General features: G+C 46.8%; 1 protein-coding gene and 4 non-coding genes across 5 annotated transcripts in view; all 5 read right to left on the bottom strand.

Annotated features, from left to right (window-relative positions):
• Positions 1–16,494, bottom strand: part of LOC135820907 (probable hydroxyacid-oxoacid transhydrogenase, mitochondrial) — a 27,573-nt gene extending 11,079 nt beyond the window's left edge. The window contains exons 1-12 of the mRNA XM_065333958.1: positions 16,234–16,494; positions 12,789–12,826; positions 12,283–12,353; positions 11,690–11,743; positions 11,159–11,230; positions 6,317–6,420; positions 5,704–5,900; positions 3,222–3,242; positions 2,915–2,971; positions 2,599–2,704; positions 1,261–1,346; positions 140–206 (exon numbers count right to left, since the gene is read on the bottom strand). Of these exons, the coding sequence (XP_065190030.1) occupies positions 140–206; positions 1,261–1,346; positions 2,599–2,704; positions 2,915–2,971; positions 3,222–3,242; positions 5,704–5,900; positions 6,317–6,420; positions 11,159–11,230; positions 11,690–11,743; positions 12,283–12,353; positions 12,789–12,826; positions 16,234–16,283 (923 nt within the window). The 5' untranslated portion in view covers positions 16,284–16,494. The remainder of the gene's footprint in view (positions 1–139; positions 207–1,260; positions 1,347–2,598; positions 2,705–2,914; positions 2,972–3,221; positions 3,243–5,703; positions 5,901–6,316; positions 6,421–11,158; positions 11,231–11,689; positions 11,744–12,282; positions 12,354–12,788; positions 12,827–16,233) is intronic.
• Trnar-acg (transfer RNA arginine (anticodon ACG)) lies at positions 5,566–5,638 on the bottom strand. The gene has a single exon. It is a non-coding gene; the product is annotated as a tRNA-Arg (tRNA).
• Trnar-acg (transfer RNA arginine (anticodon ACG)) lies at positions 7,355–7,427 on the bottom strand. Its single transcript has one exon. It is a non-coding gene; the product is annotated as a tRNA-Arg (tRNA).
• On the bottom strand, positions 8,376–8,448 carry Trnar-acg (transfer RNA arginine (anticodon ACG)). Its single transcript has one exon. It is a non-coding gene; the product is annotated as a tRNA-Arg (tRNA).
• Positions 10,084–10,156, bottom strand: Trnar-acg (transfer RNA arginine (anticodon ACG)). Its single transcript has one exon. It is a non-coding gene; the product is annotated as a tRNA-Arg (tRNA).
• Positions 16,495–21,565: the final 5,071 nt, after the last annotated feature.

The raw sequence follows: 21,565 nt of genomic DNA, 5'->3' as shown, positions 1-21,565 counted from the left end.
ACAGACAGACAAACAAACTGACAGGCGGACAGACAGACAGACAACCAGACAGACGGATGGACGGACAGACAGAGAGACAGACGAGCACACTTCAGCATACACAACTATGTCCTCAAATAACAGAGAGAGAGAGAATCACCTTCGTAAATACTTGGCAGTCATTCTGAGAGCATGCAATGACCAGACATCGCTTATAGGATTACTACCTGAACACAAACACACGCACACGGAAAACAGTGTTTTCACGCGGGCATACGGAGTCGCAGTCGAAATTCATGTAGGATTGGCAAAGAGCATGTTACGAGGAGGGCCCAGCCGATCTCGTGACAATCTCCCAATCAAATCAGCCATGTTGTGATTTAGTCATGTGACTGATCATGTGACTGATCACGTGACTAATCATGCGAGTGATCACGTGACTGATCATGCGAATGATCATGTGACTGATCATGTGACTGATCACGTGACTGAGCATGTTACTGATCATGTGACTGAGCATGTTACTGATCATGTGACTGAGCATGTTACTGATCATGTGACTGAGCATGTTACTGATCTTGTGACTGAGCATGTGACTGAGCATGTTACTGATCATGTGACTGAGCATGTTACTGATCATGTGACTGATCATGTGGCTGATCACGTGACTGAGCATGTGACTGAGCATGTTACTGATCATGTGACTGACCACGCCACTGGTCGTATGACAAGAGTTGCCTGTTTAGCACAGTGTGCGAACCTACGACCATCAGGGTCTGACAGGTGAATGATTCCAATTTTGGAGTCTGAAGAGCGCAATCCTCCCAGGCCTGCAGTACATGTATGCATTCATTCCCGGGAACAGTTCCCCCAAACAACATGCCCTAGTGAACACCCGACCTCACCTCTCAACAGTTTTTCCTGAACAAGGTACGCAAGTACCTACACATCAATTGCTGTTATTTGGCCAAAGATTCACGGTGGGCTTTGCTCCCGGCGGGATGCCCGTTGTGATCGCTTTATGTGTGTCCTTAAAGGCTGGTCCAAGAAATATTCGAATAGTCAGCATCAGTTGGCCATAAGCTCTTTCCTATTTCACACAGACCATAGGAGTCATGGTGAATGGTGAATGGGGGAGAAATAGACCACAGGGTGGTCATTAGTGTGTGTACTGTAGTCCAGCTGCCAGGAATCACTCACGCACCACCATCACCCCCCCCCCCCCCACCACCACCACCACGCACACACACACACACTCGGGACCCATCACACACATTTCACCTTGGTAAGCAGGGCGTATGTATGATGGTGTTGGTCCGACAGGACGCTCGGTGTATGGTATGGCTGTGAACGACTCCAGGGCATGGCTACTCAGACACAACACAATACAGAAAAACAACAAGAGAGAGAGAGACACAGAGAGAGAGAGAGAGAGAGAGAGAGAGAGAGAGAGAGAGAGAGAGAGAGAGAGAGAGAGAGAGAGAGAGAGAGAGAGAGAGAGAGAGAGAGAGAGAGAGAGAGAGAGAGAGAGAGAGAGAGAGAGAGAGAGAGAGAGTGGGAGAGTGAGAGAGGGAGAGAGTGAGAGTGTGTGTGTGTGTGTGCGTGCGCGTGTGTGTGTGCGTGTGTGTGTGTGTGGGTGCGTAGGTGTGTGCGTGCATGCGTGCATGCGTAGAGACAGACTGAACTGCACCAAATTTTAGGGATAAGGGCAAAAACCAGGATTGGTGGACAGAAATTTCAGGTACAGAGAAGCAGCTCCCTATTGGATAGTGTGTGTCAGTGCTTGTACGACTTTCGATATCTGCGGCTTGAAAGACATGAACTGAAAGTACCGAAAAAAATAAAAGTGCAACAAAAATTTGTAAAATGGGATCTATGCATCGAAGATGGCCGTCGCCTTTTTTGCAGGGCAAGTTACCCCATTTTTGGCAGGTACAACCCGTTATAGTACATTTATGAATATGACCTCACAAAGTTCATGACTGTTTATGCAGAGTTGGTATGACAGTGTGTACGGTTGTAGTGGACTTGCCATGCAAAACATAACGGCGGGAAATGGATACATACGTGACACGTCCCATTACGCGCTACTCCAGTGTATGTTCCCTGAGGGTGCGTCAGAGCTTTTAACACACTGCTGATAAGATTCGGTTTTGAATACATTCCAGTCTACATTATCAATCATGGTTTGGTGGTGGTCCACTGAAGCGGTCAGGTGTTTCTTAACCCGCCCTGTACGCGAACCCGAGCATTTTTTTAAACATTACTGATAGGGATGAAACGATTACACTGATTACTCGGAACTTACTCGGAACTTACTCGTTAGCTCTATGATCCCTACTCGTTATGCTGTTATGGAGTACAGTATGCAGTACTTGTACATCACGATTGTGCAGTGTACATGTGTATAGTACTAGCTTAGTCACACTGTCTGCACTGCATTGTCAACCCCAGCACTGCCCCGCATCATCCAAGGTGACAAAATAATTCACACCTTTTTCTAGTCACATTGCACATTTGGGATCCGGTGTTAAAAAATAATTATGCCGATGCGGGCCAGTGACCCATTGTTAATTTTAAAGTAGAATGGACGATACACAAGCATTAAATAAGCCCTACCAAAGCACATCGAAGCCACTCCAGGCGGTCACACGTGATGGCATTGTAGCGACGCTGTGTGGATCGATCATGCCCAGGTCTGGACGTAGCGACTTGTGACCAATTCCTTTTGCATAACACACCCACAAGTGCATGCGCAAATGCACATGCACATGCACACACACACACACACACACACACACACACACACACACACACACACACGCATGCACGCGTGCACACACACACACGCACACACACAGAAACACGCACACATTCGATATCAAGTTCTTGCTATGGAAATGTATTGGGGAGAGCTTTGCTAAACTATCCTTACCAGTCTTGGAATTCATCGCTGTATAGTCAAACACCGCAACTCCAGTTGTTTCGCTTCCTGAAGAAGACAAGCGAACAGAAACAAAGGGAATGCATCAAACCCATGTGAAAGCCAAGAGGTTAAACTGCTACTCATCGATCAAGGTGAAACGACACAAAATAATGGTTGCGACTTCTGCGATATTCAATTATGTTTTACAAGAAATTTTGGTTGCTCAAGATGAAACAGGACTCAAAATGTTTGGGCCCAACGAGCTAGGGTGTGTGTGTGGGGGGGGGGGAGGGGGGGGGGCAGTAGAATGGCTTACCGGTACCAGCTGTTGTAGGCACTGCAAACGTCGATGTAGGCACATGTAGACATGAAATCATACAAGCACATCATTATGACCACACACGAGCACACATGCACACGTGCACACACGCACACGCACACACACACACACACACACACACACACACACACACACACACACACACACACACACACTGGCGGAAACAGACAAGTAGATCTAAATCAGCAATTAATCACAAGAGGTCATCTCACAAACACCTGTTCCCATCTCACACCACCTGTCCTCAAAATGCACATCAACATCAAAACTCAATTTGTTTAAGGACTAAGAACAAATGTCACGTCCCAGAATAAGACAACTGCTGCCTGATAGTCCTGTGATAGCAGGATCTACATAGTAAGCAGCTCTGTGCTGAGCTGTCACGCCCTTTTAGTACAACATGGTTTGGCCAGTGTCTTGTCCCACGTGCTTAGCATGTAGGTTGAGCGACACGCGCTTTCCCACGTAGGTGACATGCCTTCTTGGCATGACACGTTATGGGATCCAAGGCCGGAACCTGGTAAGGTAGGTTCTCGCATTGTACGTTTCCTGGAAGTTCTTCACTTCCTGGAAATGTGACCCCAGGCTTTGTGCAAAACCACGTCACTACGACGTTCTACAGGTTTCCACGATGCCTCGGTGCTTCGTGCAAAGAGCCAAGACTAATATGACATTGTATAACAAGAGCTAAGTGCAAGACAGGAGACATGTGCAAGAACCAAAACCGTCACCGCGCAAGAGGTCAGAGTATCACGCAAGCAAGACCAAGAATGCAGCAGAACTTACCATAAGAAGCCGCTGAACTATGGCACGTTGGGTGAGCGGGCTCCCCAACGTGACCCTCATATACTCACATTGTACTCTGACGTGGGTGAGCGGGCTCCCCACGTCCCAATTTGGTCTTTCTTCTCTCGATGTCTTTCTTTCTCTTTCTTCTCGAATGATCACCGTACGTATATTCTGCATTTCTGCTGACTGGCTGCGCACATTCCGGTTTGACTTGTTCTGCTATTTCCTGGAATTACCTCGCCATGATCACGCCATTATATCTCTGAAGCACCCTATAAAAGAAGCTCTCATTCTCTCTTTTACTTCAGTTCTAGTCTAGTCTACTCTAGTCTAGTCTAGCAGTCGAGACTCGGTCTCAGCTCTCTGTCTTCGTTTACTTTGAGCTCGGATTTGATACTACTCACAACGTAAAACTAACAGTCTTTGTCTGTTGATCGTGTGGGGTTGAACTTGGACCAAGCCAGCTATATTGGTTGGCCCCTGGGTTGTGTTGGGCTTGTCGTGAGGCCACACGTCTATATTCAGTCGCCGCTCGTAGTGATTTCGGGGTCCGGTCACTGTGAGCCGGGGATGCGACACAAACATTAATATACTGTACACGTACAGTATTTTTTTTAAGTATTTCGCTCCTGCTCTTGTAGCAGTTGAGCACTCTCGTGTGGGGTAGGGCTTTGCTGTTTGCGTTATGCAGAGCTCATTGACTTGACAGTTTGAGCACTCTGGCGAGGTACGTTCTGGCCTGGTTTTAATCTGGCTTTGGAAATTTTATTTTTCATTGCTATCAGGCTCGACCTCATTTTCTCTGTGCTGCGCTGATGAGTCCAGAAAGGACGAAACAGTTCTGTACGCAGATTGCGTATGATAATCATACGTACATAAAGTGCGGTTTATACTCCGGAAGAAGAGGTTGGTGCGACTTCGGCGATAATTGGGGAATTGTGTGTTGCTCCCTACGTGGGACTTGCGCTATTTCTGCCGACTTTAACATCAAGTCATGAGTCCGTCAAGTGAGAATTCAAGCCGGCAGGAATAGCGCAAGTCCCACGTAGGGAGCAACACACAATTACACTCCGGAAATACCGTATTTCCAATCAATAGTTTTTTGGGGCTGCTTTCCCTTTAAAAACCATTTTTGTGACTCTAGATGGGCCAGAAAGGTGTCCAATAGACGGACGTGCCCGGATTAGGGGCACGCCGCACAAACGCTACAATCCAGTTAAAAATATAGACGCATATTTCAAATTTGGCTGGAACCTTTTGAGAATTTTCTTCGGAATTTTGCTTATGTCTTTTCCCAATTATTCTCATATAGATTTTCGAGCAATAAGATAACAAACGCGAAATTTCGAAAAAAAATTATGCACAAAGTGATCACAGATTTTATGTGGTATAGATGATGGTCTAACGGTTTTTCAAAAATCACGAGTCTGTATTTTTGAAACGCACTGACTGTATGTAGTGTAGAGCAACGAGCAGCATGCTAGCAACCAACAAACACATGGGAATAAAAAAAGAAAACTGGAAAAAAATTCGACCACGCCAGGATTCGAACCTGGAATCTCCTGATTCGTAGTCAGGCGCCTTATCCGTTGGGCCACGCGGCCAGATCACATCATCAGAACAGAATATGCCAGTGTCAACTGACTAAACTAACCAAGCAATCACTTACATGCAATAAGCGGGTGAAGGTTCGGAGGTGGCTCCTGGCCTTTGCCCATCGGCTGGTTGACGAAGTCAAAGATGTCGGCATCGCGAGCTACGCTGAGAAGATTAGCTACCTTGGCCGTGTCTATCACGGATCCACCGCCAACCGCAACGTAGCCGTTTAGATTGTGGTCGCGTGCAAAATCAACTGCCGCCTGCATGCTGCAGGAGTGCGTGTGGAAAGGGATACGGGAGCCGCGTGTGAACATTCACATACGCACATACCCACAAACATGTGCACATACGTATATGTGTGGAACATTAACGCACAAACGCACGCACGCACGTAAATACACATGCACACACACACACCATACACACGCATGCACGCACACACAGGTGCAAATATGAATGGAACCTTATACAGAGCACCAATGCCATTGAAGAGACAAATGCACTCCGTATGGACATGTATGTGGGATTGTGACTTGGGCAAACTATAGTTCAGTTGCGTTGTTGTGAGTGGCGAGTCGGATGGGCGGGGAGGCTGGGCCCCCGACGCCTGGAAAACATGTGCTGGTGCACAAAAATGCATTGCATCTGACAACGTCCCCGCGTTTTCTTCAGCAGCCACTCACCTCTCTGTGTTGGGTTCGATGCGAACATCTGAGAACAAGTGCACCTTGCCGCACGTGGATTCCAGAGAGTCGAGTGCCGTTCGAACCATTTCCATGGAAACCAGCTGCAGTAGCCATGGCAAGGCAAACGTGCACGTACGAATAGAAGTGAATTCAGTTCTCGACCTGCTTGACAAACGTGGACAAATGTAGTCCTTTAAAACATTGCTCGTGACAAGCAAGGTCCCGGGTGCGAGTCATGGTGGGTTGGGCATTTTCAGTTAGCTCACTTCCCCAACTGATCCTTTAAAAATGTATTCCTTATTACATTTTACGAAATAGTGATAGCTACTTCGGCGATAATTTATATAATAAGGAAGTTGGTTGCTCCCCACATCAGAGCTCGCGCTTTTCCCGCCGCCCTGGCTTGACACTTGACTGACTCGCGACTCCCGTCCAGAGCACGCGGGAAGTTCATCGAACCTTCGACTCTGCGGGAAAAGCGCACGCTCCCATGCAGGGCGGAGAAACCAACTTCCTTTGTCCGTATTCGCTAATGATATGGAGGGGGTGTCCGTAATACCCACAGCAAAGTGGAGGTAATGGACCTGTGTGCCCTCAGTTTGGAGAGGGTCTTGCCGCCATTGTATCCTTCGGGTAGTGTTGCTCCTCTCAACCTTTTTAACTACCCTGAATGCACAGATGTGCGCCATGAAATTTGGGAATGAAAAATTTGATTGAAACATTTGATTGAAAAATAGCTACTGTAAGAGTTGAAAGTGTGACAAGTCTAAATTTAAACGATTTGCCAAAAATGTCCCACTTAGCGGGCACAAACGACCCTGCCATTACACACCTGTCTTCTATTTCTCTTGTCACGAGGAGAGAAGGGTACTAAAAAAAAACGTTAGAATTTGTACCCCGTTAGAGATTTAACTCTTACAGTAGTCAAATTGCGACAAGCAGCGGAGTGTCTGGAGGCCCGAGGAACACCGCACAAACGCTAGAGCCATGCAGACCGGCCCACACACCGAATAAAATAAAAAAGTAGAAAAAAGTCGACCACGCCAGGATTCGAACCTGGAATCTCCTGATTCGTAGTCAGGCGCCTTATCCGTTGGGCCACGCGGCCAGGTCACATCATCAGTACAGAATATGTTAGTGTCAACTGACTAAAGTAAGTGCTCAGGAGACTGTCCGAACCAGGGAGTAGTACAATACGGTATTGTACTACTCCCTGGTCCAAACCGTATCCGCAAAACGTCATGTTGAATGAAGCATTGGCGTGCAGGTACATCTATGTAATTGATTGGTATCGGTCTCTTGTCTTATCCGTGATACAATTACGCTCATTATCTCAACTCGTCCGTATCCGGAATGAACCTTCCAAATTTATCCACGTAAGTACACATTGGCACCCAAATTCGTGGCATAATGAATTTCCTGCCACAAGCTTCTGAGCAGGCATATTTTCATCACCGGAAGATAATTCCCGAAGCTGCAACGAAAGCGGCTGAAAAGATGGCTAGATGGCTCTAAAGGAGACATGGTTCAATCCGCAAGGACACTCTGCAGAAACTTCACAGCGGCCACCATACCAAGGCCACGATCTGTTGAAAAGAGAAGTTCAATGTACACATCATACATCGGCGGTGGAGACTACGAAGGCTATACAAACTGAAAGGTTTGCATGGCGGCTGATCCGCACAGCAGTGTCAGTATTACCGAAGAATAGTACACAGAACAGGAACAAAAGCGTATCAGTGGAAAGTTGCAAGCCTTCTCCGGGAACTGAAGCGGTGACAGAAGGGAATGACGCTGAGCGACAGTCTGCCAAAATCTGGCAAAGGAATGGCGGCCGATGAGTCTCTGTCAGCCAAGTGCCCAGGTTGAAAACTCTCATGTAAACAGGGTCCACGCCCATACATGGCTAGTTTCTCTTGTCTAACCCCTAAGACGGAAAAAATATAGTAGCCGACTGGCCGAAATTATTAGAAAAAAAAACAAAAACAGCCTGGCTTTTCAAACCTCGGGCAGCGCGAAGCGAGCGACAAACTGGGGTAAAAAAAGTGGAAAAAATCGACCACGCCAGGATTCGAACCTGGAATCTCCTGATTCGTAGTCAGGCGCCTTATCCGTTGGGCCACGCGGCCAGATCACATGAGCAGAACAGAACATGCCAGTATTAGATTAAAGACTAAACTAAGTACTCCGCAGATTGTCTGTGCTTCGACAACTTCTTTTTTGGTGAAAAGCTGCTGTGACGGTACAGTCAGAGCCGTGGTAAGTGGTTATAACTTATCAGTCTCATATCTTAAACTTAGTAACGTTTACCATTTCAGCCACTCCGTATATGGAATGGAAGTTCCAACTCTGTCCATATAAGAACCGTGATCTTGGTAAATGAATTCGTGGCAGAGTGAGTTTCCCACAAGGTTGTGCTTCGTGAAATTCGATCTAAAACGGATCTTGCTTAACAACTGCGACATGTGAACAGTGGAGTGCTCGGAGGTCTGAGGCTACTCGACACCTGGCACAAAAATCACTCGTACAACCACTTTTGATTCGTACTGAGCACCACGAGTACAATCATGTAGTTCCAGATGATTTTAACACCGACTGTTCCAACCCGTCCGCAGCTCTCCCAGTCCGAGATCCCGAATGCAGCTGAGCTTGTCAAGACACCAGCCCAAACCGCCGCGGCGCGAAGCCAGTATAACGTATACAGTGTCTACGACTCCTCGATCGTGCTGATGTCGTGCTGATGTCGTGATGATGTCGTCATGATGTCGTGATGATGTCGTGATGATGTCGTGATGATGTCGTGATGATGTCGTGATGATGTCGTGATGATGTCGTGATGATCTAGACTAGAGTGCACACAGTCCAGAAGCAAAGCAACTGAGACTGACTCGACTGTCTGTGCATGTAGCACCACCGGCATATCATGGTACACTATAAACGGACCTGCAGGCTACACACATGTGTAGTCTGCGACGACGGTGTGTGTGTGTGTGTGTCCACACGCTGTCAAGACCAACAGCACTCGGCCGTACTAGTTTTTGCAGTGCAGTTGATACCCCGTCTTTCAGAACGACGATCGTTGTTGCATGACTCTGAGGACTTGGACCAGTACTGCACAGCTGTTGCTATTAGTATTGTCGTTATGCGCCCGCCATCATATTGTCTGGGATGAGCAAGGTTTCGTTGGCCACCATTAATATTGGCCTTCTGGAGATGTGCGAAATGGGAACGGACATCCTCAAAGTCCTCTTCTTTCTCTTTCTCATTCACCAACTGATAGTCCGTAGCGATGGGCGCAGGCCGCTCTCCTCCTACATGTGACCGTTACTGTAGAACTACCCACACTAGTACCACAATGGTACTAGTGGCCCCGCCGCTGCTGCTGTACCGCCTGTCAAGCAAGCCAGTGACAGAACAACATGCCCATCCACTAGTAGTACTAGTAGTAGTACTCACGCTGATCATCTAGAATGTCCGACGACGTTGCCGACTAGCAACGCTGCCTCAACGATGTGTGATAGTGAGGGACATTCCCTGCAACTTCCAAGTGCCGTGCAAACGTTCGTATGCCGACTGAAGGATCGCTACGGCGATGTTAAGGCAAACGTAGGACGGGGCATGTTGAAGCGGCCACACCGCATGCCCCTAGACTTGATCCTAAAGGGTGGTGGCGTACCCGGGAACCGTGACATTTGTTTCCAACCCGAGCCACGAGGAGCGACAACACATGGGAATATTTAAAAAAAGAGAACTGGAAAAAAATTCGACCACGCCAGGATTCGAACCTGGAATCTCCTGATTCGTAGTCAGGCGCCTTATCCGTTGGGCCACGCGGCCAGATCACATCATCAGACACAGAATATGCCAGTCTCAAGTGACTACAGTCCATTCATGAAAAGATGGACTTCTAGCTTTTGGCCATAAATAGATCAAACTTCGAGAGTTTTTCAGAATTTTTTGGCAAACCCCTATGGAATGCTCTTCCAATTATATTTCTGATGTCTATTTGTCCAAAAAGCAAACCGTAACAAGAGTAGGATTTCGGCCAGGATTTGCTCCAAAAGCACTGATTTGGGAAAAACCAGGCCGTTTCACTCGACTAGCAACAGTACATTGTGTGGTTCGAACAACCCCTTTCCAAGTTTCAAATTTCGTGGCAATGCACCATGCACTATAACCCATGTACTATAAAATCACCAAAAACGGGAGCTCGCCAGATCAGAGCCAGGGCCCATCTTTTTATGAATGGACTATAAACTAAGCACACTGCAGATCGTCCCTGTTTCAACAACACCCTTTTTCCCATTTTTTTAGGATTTCCAAAAGACAGTCTAAATTGAAGGGAGGTCCATTATAATGGGAGACTGTAGGGTGGAAATAGCAAACAGCGGATGGCTAATGAACAGCATAGTTCAAGAAAACCTTCTGCTGAAAAGTGAAAAGCTGGCCTGCAGCTAGTGTGTTTACCCGTCATACCATAACGTATACCATCTAACACTCTTCCGTTTACGGAATGAATGTTCCAGCTTTTTCCCAATAAGGGCGTTTTGTCCCAATAAGGGCGTTTTGTCCCCCCCCCCCCCCCCCCCGTGCACTAAAGGCAGTACTGTGTCACCCCCCCCCCCCCCCCCATTTTCTGTACACCATCCAGGGACATCGGAACTGGTGTGGCAGGTGCGCCGGGCAAAGCCGCAACAATAATTTCAAAACTTGTCAGTTTTTTAAGCAAAAAATATGGGCTATTTGGACCCAATTTCCCAATTCCCATGCCTCTGCAGGGCTGTTCAAACGCAGAATACCTTCCCACATCCCTGCCGTTAAGAACAGCCTACGTCATACCTTGCCATCAGTGAAAAGACCAATGTTAGGTGGCTCTTGTAGCTCCTTGCTGGCTCTAAGGCGCAGCATTTGCTGATCAGATTGCCACCGACAACACAGCACAGCATGAAACAAAAGCAGAGAAAACGAAACAAAAAACAGACTAGAGTGAAGGCTGCATGTGCTTGCCAGACCCTGTACCAAGTGGAATCCTATAATGACCGGACACATTTTCATGCACCAAAGTGCTGTAGATCGAAGGTGCATCCCTGGATCAAGCGGAGTCCTGTCGTACCTGGACGGTTTCCGCTGCACCAAGGGCGCCCGGTTAGGGCAGATTTTACCATAATGCGGTTTCAAAAAAAAAAAAAAAAAGTATGGGCTGCTTCTAGGCAGAATTTCAAAGACGAAATCATCCACTTTGAACACTTCACTGCGTACACACTGGGGCTGAAAATAGTGAGCCAATGAGCTATGGTGTTGCAGTCATCCCAGCAGCTAACTAAATGAATTGTGTGTATTTGTGTTGACCAGCGGGATAGTAGCGCTTACGTGGCCAACTTCTCTGGTGACACCGGGTCCATAGATCACCGATGAAGAGCTCATCTGTACACGTAAAGAATATAGATATGCACGCAAACAAACATACACACACGTAAGTCGTTACAGTACGTTATTTCGGACATGTCACATGTATGTGTTGTTAGCGCACTGCACACATACATTGTTCTTCTGTTGCAAACATATTCGTCTTGAGTCTATCCTATCCAGTTTTTTCCCCGTCGCTTCCTTCTGAAATAAAGTCCATTTCAAAATAATTAATTATCTATAGAAAAAAAAGCACCAAGGAACTACAAGTTACACTATAATGTCCACTAACACCACCAGCAGCTACTAAACAATCAGCTCGTGCGATAACATGTACAGTGAAGTTCCTTGGTCCTTTTTCTTTTCTATAAATTAATTTATCCTTGGCTTTCCATCCGAGTCCATTCAAAAGTATCTCATCGTTAATTGTCCAAGTGTGGAGATGTCACGCTGCTGCAAGTAGTAAGTTTATGACTTGTTCAGTACAACAGTGGAGGCAGTGGTGCAGTAAATGGATTGATTGAAGGCATCTGATTGTCGCCTACACCCGCACTGACCTCAACCGCATATTCCTTCGGCTTCAAGCCATGATCCCCACTGCTGCTGCTCGTGCAGCGATGATACCGTGCTATACACACACATAGACACAGAAACACAACCAGATATGTATGCACAATGCTACACACACACACATGCACACACGCATGCACGCACACACACACACACATACGCACACACAGACAGACACACACACACACACACACACACACACACACACACACATACACACACACACACACACCAACACACCAACACACACATACACACACATACACACACATACACACACACACACACATACACACACATCACAATCTGCAAGCACAATGCACTACAACAATTTATTCGAGACAACAGGGGAGCAGTCACACACGAACCATACGGAAAAAAATAGCGGAAACCTACGCCAGAACTACCCAAACAAGCTCATGCAATTCGTGAAAAGATTCTAAAGAAACTATGACTCCTAGGAGTTTAGAGAACACCAAGCCGATACACTTACCACCGTTGAATGCTTGCGAGTGAGCAGGGCACATACATCTGTCAACGGGAAGAGATCAAAACACAACGGAAATACGGCTTAATGTCTGTGGTGCCTCCTTTGCACCACGGCTGGTAGCTCGGCTTGCTTAAGTTAAAGCTCGTAGCTGTACTGCTGAGGCCTTTATGGCCGAAACAGCTTGCTGCCTACAGCAATGGATATTATGGCTGGCTACGTGAAGACAAACGGAGATATGTGTAGTGCACGTACAGCGTTGTGCTCGATGAAATCCGACCCACAGTGCATACTTGCCACCTCCAACTTGCACGGCCCTTGACACCCCGGAAGTGGTACGAAGGCGTCTGGACGTACTCATGTACAAATACAGTGATGTAATTGGAACTAGTCCAGGGTGCAAGTTTCGTACTTCATATTAGGATGGATTTCAGTGAGCGCAACTGTACTATGCACGCTATACACCGTCACGTGCAGTATGCAATGCACACAATCAGCTGTGTGACCAAGATCTGGACTAGGCAAAGAATGTTTGACATATCAAACGTTCGCTTGCCCTTGATGATTGCGTTCCCAAAAGAAGAAGGGCTAGCCAACACCACACACATCGTCGGAAATGTACAAATCTTGTTTGCGACTGCGCCTTGATCTTTGAGGGTGGTGGCGTTCCTATGGATGGGAAAAAAGTTAAAACTCAGCTCAAGCGAGTCTTGCGCGGACCGTGAATTTGTTTTGCTTGTCAAATGCAGCATTTTGGTAGCTGGACCGGTGTCACTGGTATGGCAATGGCTAGGGACATGGCCGTACCTGGGTTTTTTTTTAATCCCAGCACTCTTCGGGAATGTTCAATGTGCAACTATGTGGAAGTATGAGTACACTATCCCCCCCCCCCGCGAGCGCGCAATGTGCAACGTGCTAGCGACTCATATTGTATTACATACCGCCCATAAGGGCGCGTTCAGACTACCGTGAATCCCGTCAAACCGTGAATGCCGATAAACCGTGAAGGACATTCACACTACCGATAACAAACTAACGTTACCGGTACGTGCGGCACTGAGAAAGGATTTTGCGGGATTTTCCCTTTTTTCCCAGCCTGAGCACTCTTTTTACTGCCGGAAAAGTTCTACTGCCGCAGCAGCCGCGGCAGTAAAACTTTTCCACCGGTAGCGTGCCAGTAACGTCACGTGATCAAATCACCTTGGAAACTTTCCCATTCCGTAACTTTTTAACAGTAGTCTGAACCGCCCTAAGCAGTTCCGCTGTGTGCTTAGCGCCCATAAACAGTTCCGGAGTTCTGCTGACTCGTCGTTATGACGTCTTTCGCATAACCTATATATCCGGGGTGCTGTGCGATTTCCTTTACTGAACCGTTACACCATAGCTGCGCTTCAATCGGTACAGACTTCTAATTATTTTCACACGAAATGTTTAAAGTCATCAGGGTTCCAGCCAGGTAAAAATAGTAGGGGGGGGGGGCATGGGAAACACTTTACCCCGAAACCCATTTTCCATGTTCTAAAATTGTCTTGCCATGGAAAATGCCACGTACGGGGCAAACCCCTGACTTCACCCCAGACAAATGTGCCTTTATAAACCCTCTAGTAGTGACTATCGACTGCATTTCCGTAATATGGCATGAAATAACACAAAAATCGGAAAATGAGTAGGGGGCGGCACTTTTTCACAGGGGGGGGGGGGGGGGCACAGGCAGAGTAGGGGGTGCTGCTAGTCATCGGCGGATAATGCCGGCATAATTTTGAGCATAATCATGGCTTTCTGAAAAATAGCATTGCCAAGCATAATTCAGTTGATCCTTCAGCATAACTGCTGCATAAAACCACTAGGGCCTCAAAGGTTAAAAGTTCACCGTCCAGAGTCCGTTGTTTGTTACAAAGGCAATGTAAATAGATCTACACCCGGGACTCGGCAGGGAGTCGTACCATACCACGGTATATATCTGGCACGGCTCCGTGAAAGGGCCTGATCTACACTCAGTGACTGTAAATGTAACAGATATAAGTAATGTTTAGGCCGTCAAAGGTCAAAAGTTCACCGTCCAGAGTTCGTTGTTTGTTACAAAGGCAGGGGAATCCTCTGGCTTTTGAATTAGTGATCAGTACATGCATGTAGCCTCTGTAGGATGTGGTCTCTCAAGCCAAAGCTGCCACTGTTCGACTGGTATTTCTGTTATTGTTTACAAATTTCTTGCACATTATTCTCCCAGTGCATATCTGAAGTCATGTTGTCAATGCAGTGTCATGCACAAGTCACTGCAGTAACTCTGATTCCATTCTATTATTATTTATTGAAACTAGGAAAAATGGTAGCACCTACATGTTACCATGTACATGTATGTGCAGTGGATGGCCCACGCCTGGTATAAAGTATTACGTAACGTTAAAGAGAAAAAAAGTAGTAAAGTGAAATGAGGCTCAAAGTCACAGACAGCACACGGGGTCGCCGTGGCAAACAAAGAGAGAGAAGAAGGAAAAGAAAAGATAAGAAAGAAAGAGAGGTAAGCAACTCCATATACATCAGCAGTACCGGTACTTGTGTCATACGCTTACAATGAACACTCAGCATTCTATTATTTCTGTACATGATTATGCTTGTAATGATGTTGCAGTGCCTATTGCCGTATCCTCGTTCCTTCTCCATAGCCGAGATTAGATCTTCTTAAATTAAAATACACAGTCATACATGTCGAACAAGTAACGTAGTTGCGTGATGTGTGCGGCCTTCATCCTATTCATAGCTATATTAGATCTCTTTCATGCAGTTTTCTCCGGGAGTCCACGTTTGATACCGAGTACACATTCTATACATTTTAGTGGCATTATAAGCATGAAAGAGCACAGTGTCATGAAGCATAATTTGAGCATAATTTAGTGATTTTCAGAGCATATTGCCAGCATACTGAAAAGCATAATCTGTGTGATTTTCGAGCATTATCCGCCGACGTCTAGGTGCTGCACCCCCTGCCCCCCCCCCCTTTGGCTAGAACCCTGGTCATGTTCTGACGACGTTGGTACGTGTACTGTAGTATGACGACATTGTACTGGCCGTTGATTGACACAAACTGCAGCAGTGGAGCTGCGATTCAAAAGCACGACTTGAACAAAAAAAGCGGCTAATGCCGCATAAATCGAATTGCTCGTGCCACAAACAAGATCAGACAGGTCAGAGACAAACAGGGCACTGATCGCGGATGCCGAGACCCGGATTGGTCGACGGAGCCTGCAGCACCCCAGCGCCATCACTGCCTTGCATTGCAGCCTCATTCAGTCAACGTCCTGTAAATCTTGTTTGTCTGGGTTTTCAGTTCCTCTTCTTTCTTGTTTTACGAATTGGGTGCGTGGTGTCAAGTAAAAAAATTGAAGAAAACTGTGCAGCTAGCTGGGAACTACTTGTAACTTTAAAAAAACTAATTGCAATTTGCACAACTCACCGTCCTTGCACTGATGCCAGCACCTTTGCCACAGTGTTCCGGGACGCCATTACCGCACAGCTAATATAAACAGGCCGCCTCTCGCGTTGCACTAGCCACTGCTGTGTCCACGGGTACGGTCCACCAGGTACGCGCACGGAACGAGATCATGCAGAGAAAGCTCACCAAAATACTTTCATTCACTCCACTTCAGTTTAGAAAATTATTTTGACGTCGACCTAGCTCTAGCGATCTTGTCAGCAATTGTCACAGTGTAAGACATGCATAGTAAACTCGGTGGCTAGCTAGGCTAGGCTGTCAAGTCGATCCGGGCGGCGCGGCCCCGAGCTGCCCGGACAAGCGTACTGAGTATTAATTTTTTTCTTTATTCGAAAGCTAAAAAATAAGGGCGCGTGCGGCGCGCAGGGTCCAGCTTTTTATGAGCCAGGTCCACGTGGCTGGTCCATGCAGCCGTAAACATTGAAAATGTGAAAGGGACCATCGCAAAAGTTCGCAGAAGCCCCCGAAACGAAGACCGTGAGTTTCGGGCCTGACCCCCCTCCCTCCCCCCTCAAACGAAACGACAGTCACAATACGGAGCATCAGCAAATCGAATATTCGAATGAAATTCGAGAATCGTCACGAAAAGCACTCAATCAGTCGAAACTAGGGCTTTGTTCGACTGAAAAATGCCCGCAAACAGAAAATACTTTTCGAATACTTTTCGAATGCTCCGCGCGTGCTCTAGTACACGGCGCACTACGAGTACTCATTCTTGCGCATGTAGCTACTACTAGTTCTTACTAAAGTACTAGTCCGGACTTCTTGTCAATCTTGACGCTTTCCTCTCTCTCGAACTGTGAAACGTTTTATCAAGTGTGCATTTTGTTTCATTTCAAGTATCCTGGAATCATGGCTTTGTCACCAACTACCAGCCCCGGTATGCCTCCTGCTCCCAGTACTGCAGTAGCCCTGCTGGCGTTGTCTCGGCATCTGCGTCTATCGTGAGTTCCCCGCAGGGAGAGGGCAACTCAAAGTGTGCCAAATATTTGAGGCGGTCGACCTTACCATGTATCTCATTCTGCTGAGGCAGTGTAGGGCCCACCCTCACCTATTCGTCCGCAAATCTCCTGATACATGTATGCAAGGGATAGCGGAGGAGCTCGGCCGAGATCCGCCTTTTCAAGGGGTCTCCAAGAGAGATCCTATCGCCAATAGCCTGAATCGGATGAAGCATCCGCCGCTTCGCGTCATCCCCAAAGGCAATGAGAAACAACAGCAACTCCGTTCATTGCACATCCCAAAATCCCAGTCCTCAACTGCTCAAGCTAAAAAAAAACTCGATTCGAAAATACTGGACTGCGCTACATGCTGAACCTCTTTTTCATTCGAATTTTCTCTCTGATTTTCTTTTTGCCATTCGAATAATCAAATCGAAAATTCGATTTGCTGATGCTCCGTAATATGGGCTTCATTTTTTCACTTGGATGCTCACACATAATAATTAATACTACACAAGCATTGTTGTATCAGTGTGTAACAATTATGTACAGCACTTTATAAATGCAACGATGATATCACCTTGCAGTGGGTGATCTAAGAACGAGAACAGCTAGAGCTATGCAGTTGTATCCTTTGAGCATTACAATGAACGTTGATTGGTGTATATTGCTTTCACATTCAAGCGATCTACGCCGGCTGTGATGGCATGCTAATCCTACAGTCAACACTTTTTTGAATTGAAGCCCGGTTTGCGATTTTCGCACCGACTCCCTCCCCGGCCCCCCCCCCCCCAAACGTATGCTCTTCGTTTCAGGGGCTTCTGCGAACTTTTGCGATGGTCCCTTACTTTTGGCCTTACAATTGTAGGTGCTACATAAGTCATTTAGGACTGACTAGTACTACAGGTCGTCCCTCGTTAATACATAATCTCTGGGACTTGAGAAATGTTATGTATTAACGGGGTTTATGTACTAAACGAAAGTGTACATAACTTGCTTATGTACCAGAATTTTTCACTTTTTTCAACTGTTCTGAGTGTTTCTTGCTACCATGACAAGAGAGCGAGATATTCTTGATTCCCTCGCTATAACATAAAAATTATGTTATAACGGTCACAGTCAGCGAAGATTCTAAAAATTATGTTATAACGGTCACAGTCAGCGAAGATTCTAAAATTATGTTATAACGGTCACAGTCAGCGAAGATTCTACAGTTGTACGTGATACAGGTCTACTCTCCATATAACGTAATCTCTGGGACCACGCAAACATTATGTTATATCGAGAGTTATGTTATGTAGAAAACCGTGTGTAAAATACAAGATGCACCTCAAAATGAAGGGTATTGCAAGGCGGGTTCAACCGTGCAAACATATACACACTGTACCACCATCGACATCAGATACCATCAATGCCGCAGAATATATGCACATAGGACTAAACTGGCTAGCTACGGCTACAGCTGGATTGTGCCGCGCACGTGAATCTACGTTGTATCGAGAGTGTACACGTTGGGGACTGCGCCGTAGGGTGCGTTATGCCGAAGTTTACGTTATGTAGGACTAAACTGGCCTAAACTGCCTAGCTACAGCTACCGCTTGATCATACCGTGCACATGAATTTATGTTGTATCGAGAGTGCGCACGTCGGGGACCGCCGCAGCGTGTGTTATGTCGAGGTTTATGTTATGTAGGATTATGTTGTGTAGAACAACATTTGTATGGGAGTGATGCTGTTTCGGCGCGGGATTTGACTTTTTTATGTACTAACGAGGTTTATGTACAAGTGAGAGTTGTTATATCGAGAGCAGACCTGTACATGTCCAGCCGCGCCTGTACAGTCACTCGGAAAACACAGAGCCTTGTCGGTTTGTGATTTGCGCTCTGATTTCTGAGCTACTTGCGTCCACAAGTAGAAACTAGAACACGATGTGCCTCCACTCGAAGGCCAAAAGACCAACAAATTATGTACTATTGAGGTAGGTGGCATGCGGGTACGGAGAAATGTTATGTACTAACGGGGTTTATGTACTAACGGATTATGTACTAACCGACAAAATTTGTATGGAAGTGACCACGTTTCGTCCGGGACTTGAGATTTCTTATGTACTAACGGGGTTTATGTACTAACCGGACTCGTATTAACGGGGGACGACCTGTAGTAGTAGTAGTAGTAGTAGTAGTACTAGTAGTAGTAGTAGTAGTAGTAGTAGACCTACATGTACATGATTGTACTAGTAAGCTGTGTAAAGTCTACCTGGCTGTAGTGAAACCAAGATTCATGCAAGAAAGATCTACGAGTACGAGTACTAGTACTACTTGACACAATCTTTATTAGGAAACTTGAAATGGAGATGTGAAACACAAATACAGCCATGTAGATGGAGCAGCAATGCAATACAATGTCCAAAAACTCAAGAATTCATTATCATGGGGCAATGTTGGGCAAATGTCTGTCAGGTACTATCACGCTCAGGCTGCCCGCAACCTGCACATCGTCGTGAAATTCATCCTGTTGCGGCGGTATGACGATCTTGAACCACGCAAACAGGTGACTGCCCATCGCATAAGGCAGACTGACAGCTTACAACGGAGCTGACCCATGATAACCGATACGTGTAGGTCGACGTTCTTCTCTGCAATCAGGCATGCCAGTGTCTTCAGTGCCATTGAACATTCTCTGCCAATCATGCCCGAGGTAGAAAAAACTAGCGGTGTAAACGTACCTCTGTCAACTGCTGTCACCCGCTCTCCGTACTGGCGCTTCTTCATCCGTTCATGCGTTCGGAGCTGGCTGATGACTTCCTGACGCGACAGCAAGCTTGCCTTTGGGTGTGTAACCCGGATGTCGAAAAAGGCATCTTGCTGTCTCGTCCAGAAGCCACAAGCCCGGATGTCCAGGCGGGCACCTGCCGAGCGGTTGGCTGTCCTCCCTTGGAGCCGCTCACCATCATATGGTAGTAGAGGCGGTTCCACCTCCACATCCCGGACCGCCTCACGCATCACGTCAGCCAACAAGTCCCGGATCTCATTGTGGCGTGCCATGGGGTAGCCCCCTGCCGGACACATCATCGCATGGTCTATTGTGTTTGCAGCACCACATACACAAGTCAGGGGGAGTCCGTCAGGCTGCAGGCCGTAGCGGATGCAGAACGCATCTCGGAAATCCGATTTGTTCAGCACCATCTGCATTTGGGACGATGGTTCCGCCGTTACCCAAGATGATACGCCCTTTTCCGCGGCATTCTCCACCAACAGCGCCTGTGTTGCTGTCAAATCCGGGCGCAATTCGCTAACGAGACCCGTGGCTTGGGCAGCTTTCTCTCTGCGAATACGCCCGGCCTCCTGCCGGCTGAGGGCTAGTACTAGTACCAAGAGTACATAACCCCCCCGTACTCTTGCTAGTACCAAGAGTACATAACCAAGAGTGTGCAACTGCCTGCACAACTCTGCTCTATGCTGTGCTGCGACGGCAGAACTTCACATCACGTGACATGGTCCAAAAGGTTATGCTGGCAAACAGTGCAAAGTGACCACAAGAGAGTTGTACCCAAAGCTGGGCTGCGTACAACCCAGTATCTACATGTATCATGCACTAGAGTGCACGGGTTCATCACGTGATGTGAAGTTCTGCCGTCGCAGACCCCATAGAACCAAAAACTGGAAACCCCAATCAAACATTTTGACCAGTAAAGCATGTGATATATATCTGGGTCTAACGGCACTTGCAGGCATAGAACAACACTCTTTGATGGTACATTGGAGCACATGCCTGATGAATCCAACAAAACAGGTACATAGCATGGAGTTAGCATGTCATGAATTCATTACATCTGGATTTTTACTAGGACACACACCGTACGATATTTAAAAGCCAACAAAAAAAGAAAAAGAACACAAGACAAAGGCATGCCCGGGAGGCAAGATTATAAGTTTAAGGTCATGATCGGCACACTGTGAAACTACACAATCATGTATTTACAACTTCGCATATTATTGGTACTACTACTTTCTTGTTTTTTTTTCCATTCGGAGGCAAAAAGGTACGCGGGCGCGGACGTTAAACAACGAAAAAAGAAAGGGTGGCCTTATGTACTCTTGCTAGTACTCGTAGATCTACTGTAACTGTTACTTCAAAGAAGGCACGAAATTTTTGCCACTTGGCTTGTCAGCGAGAGATCTACAAAAATAATAGCTACGCAGCCTGTAGTCTTGTATGTTGTATTCGTCCAACTCCAATGAAAGGGAGTTCGTCCGGTTGTAAATAATTTCGTCCATGGATCACAGCCGGACAAATCGACATTAGTCCGGCATTTAATTTAGTCCAAAAGCTCCTTGGACGAAAAAGACGAA

Source organism: Sycon ciliatum, chromosome 7 (genome assembly GCF_964019385.1).
Source record: "Sycon ciliatum chromosome 7, ocSycCili1.1, whole genome shotgun sequence".
In the NCBI taxonomy this organism is placed as follows: domain Eukaryota; kingdom Metazoa; phylum Porifera; class Calcarea; order Leucosolenida; family Sycettidae; genus Sycon; species Sycon ciliatum.
Note: the sequence above shows the minus strand (reverse complement) of the source record. Positions and strands in the feature narration are given on the sequence as shown.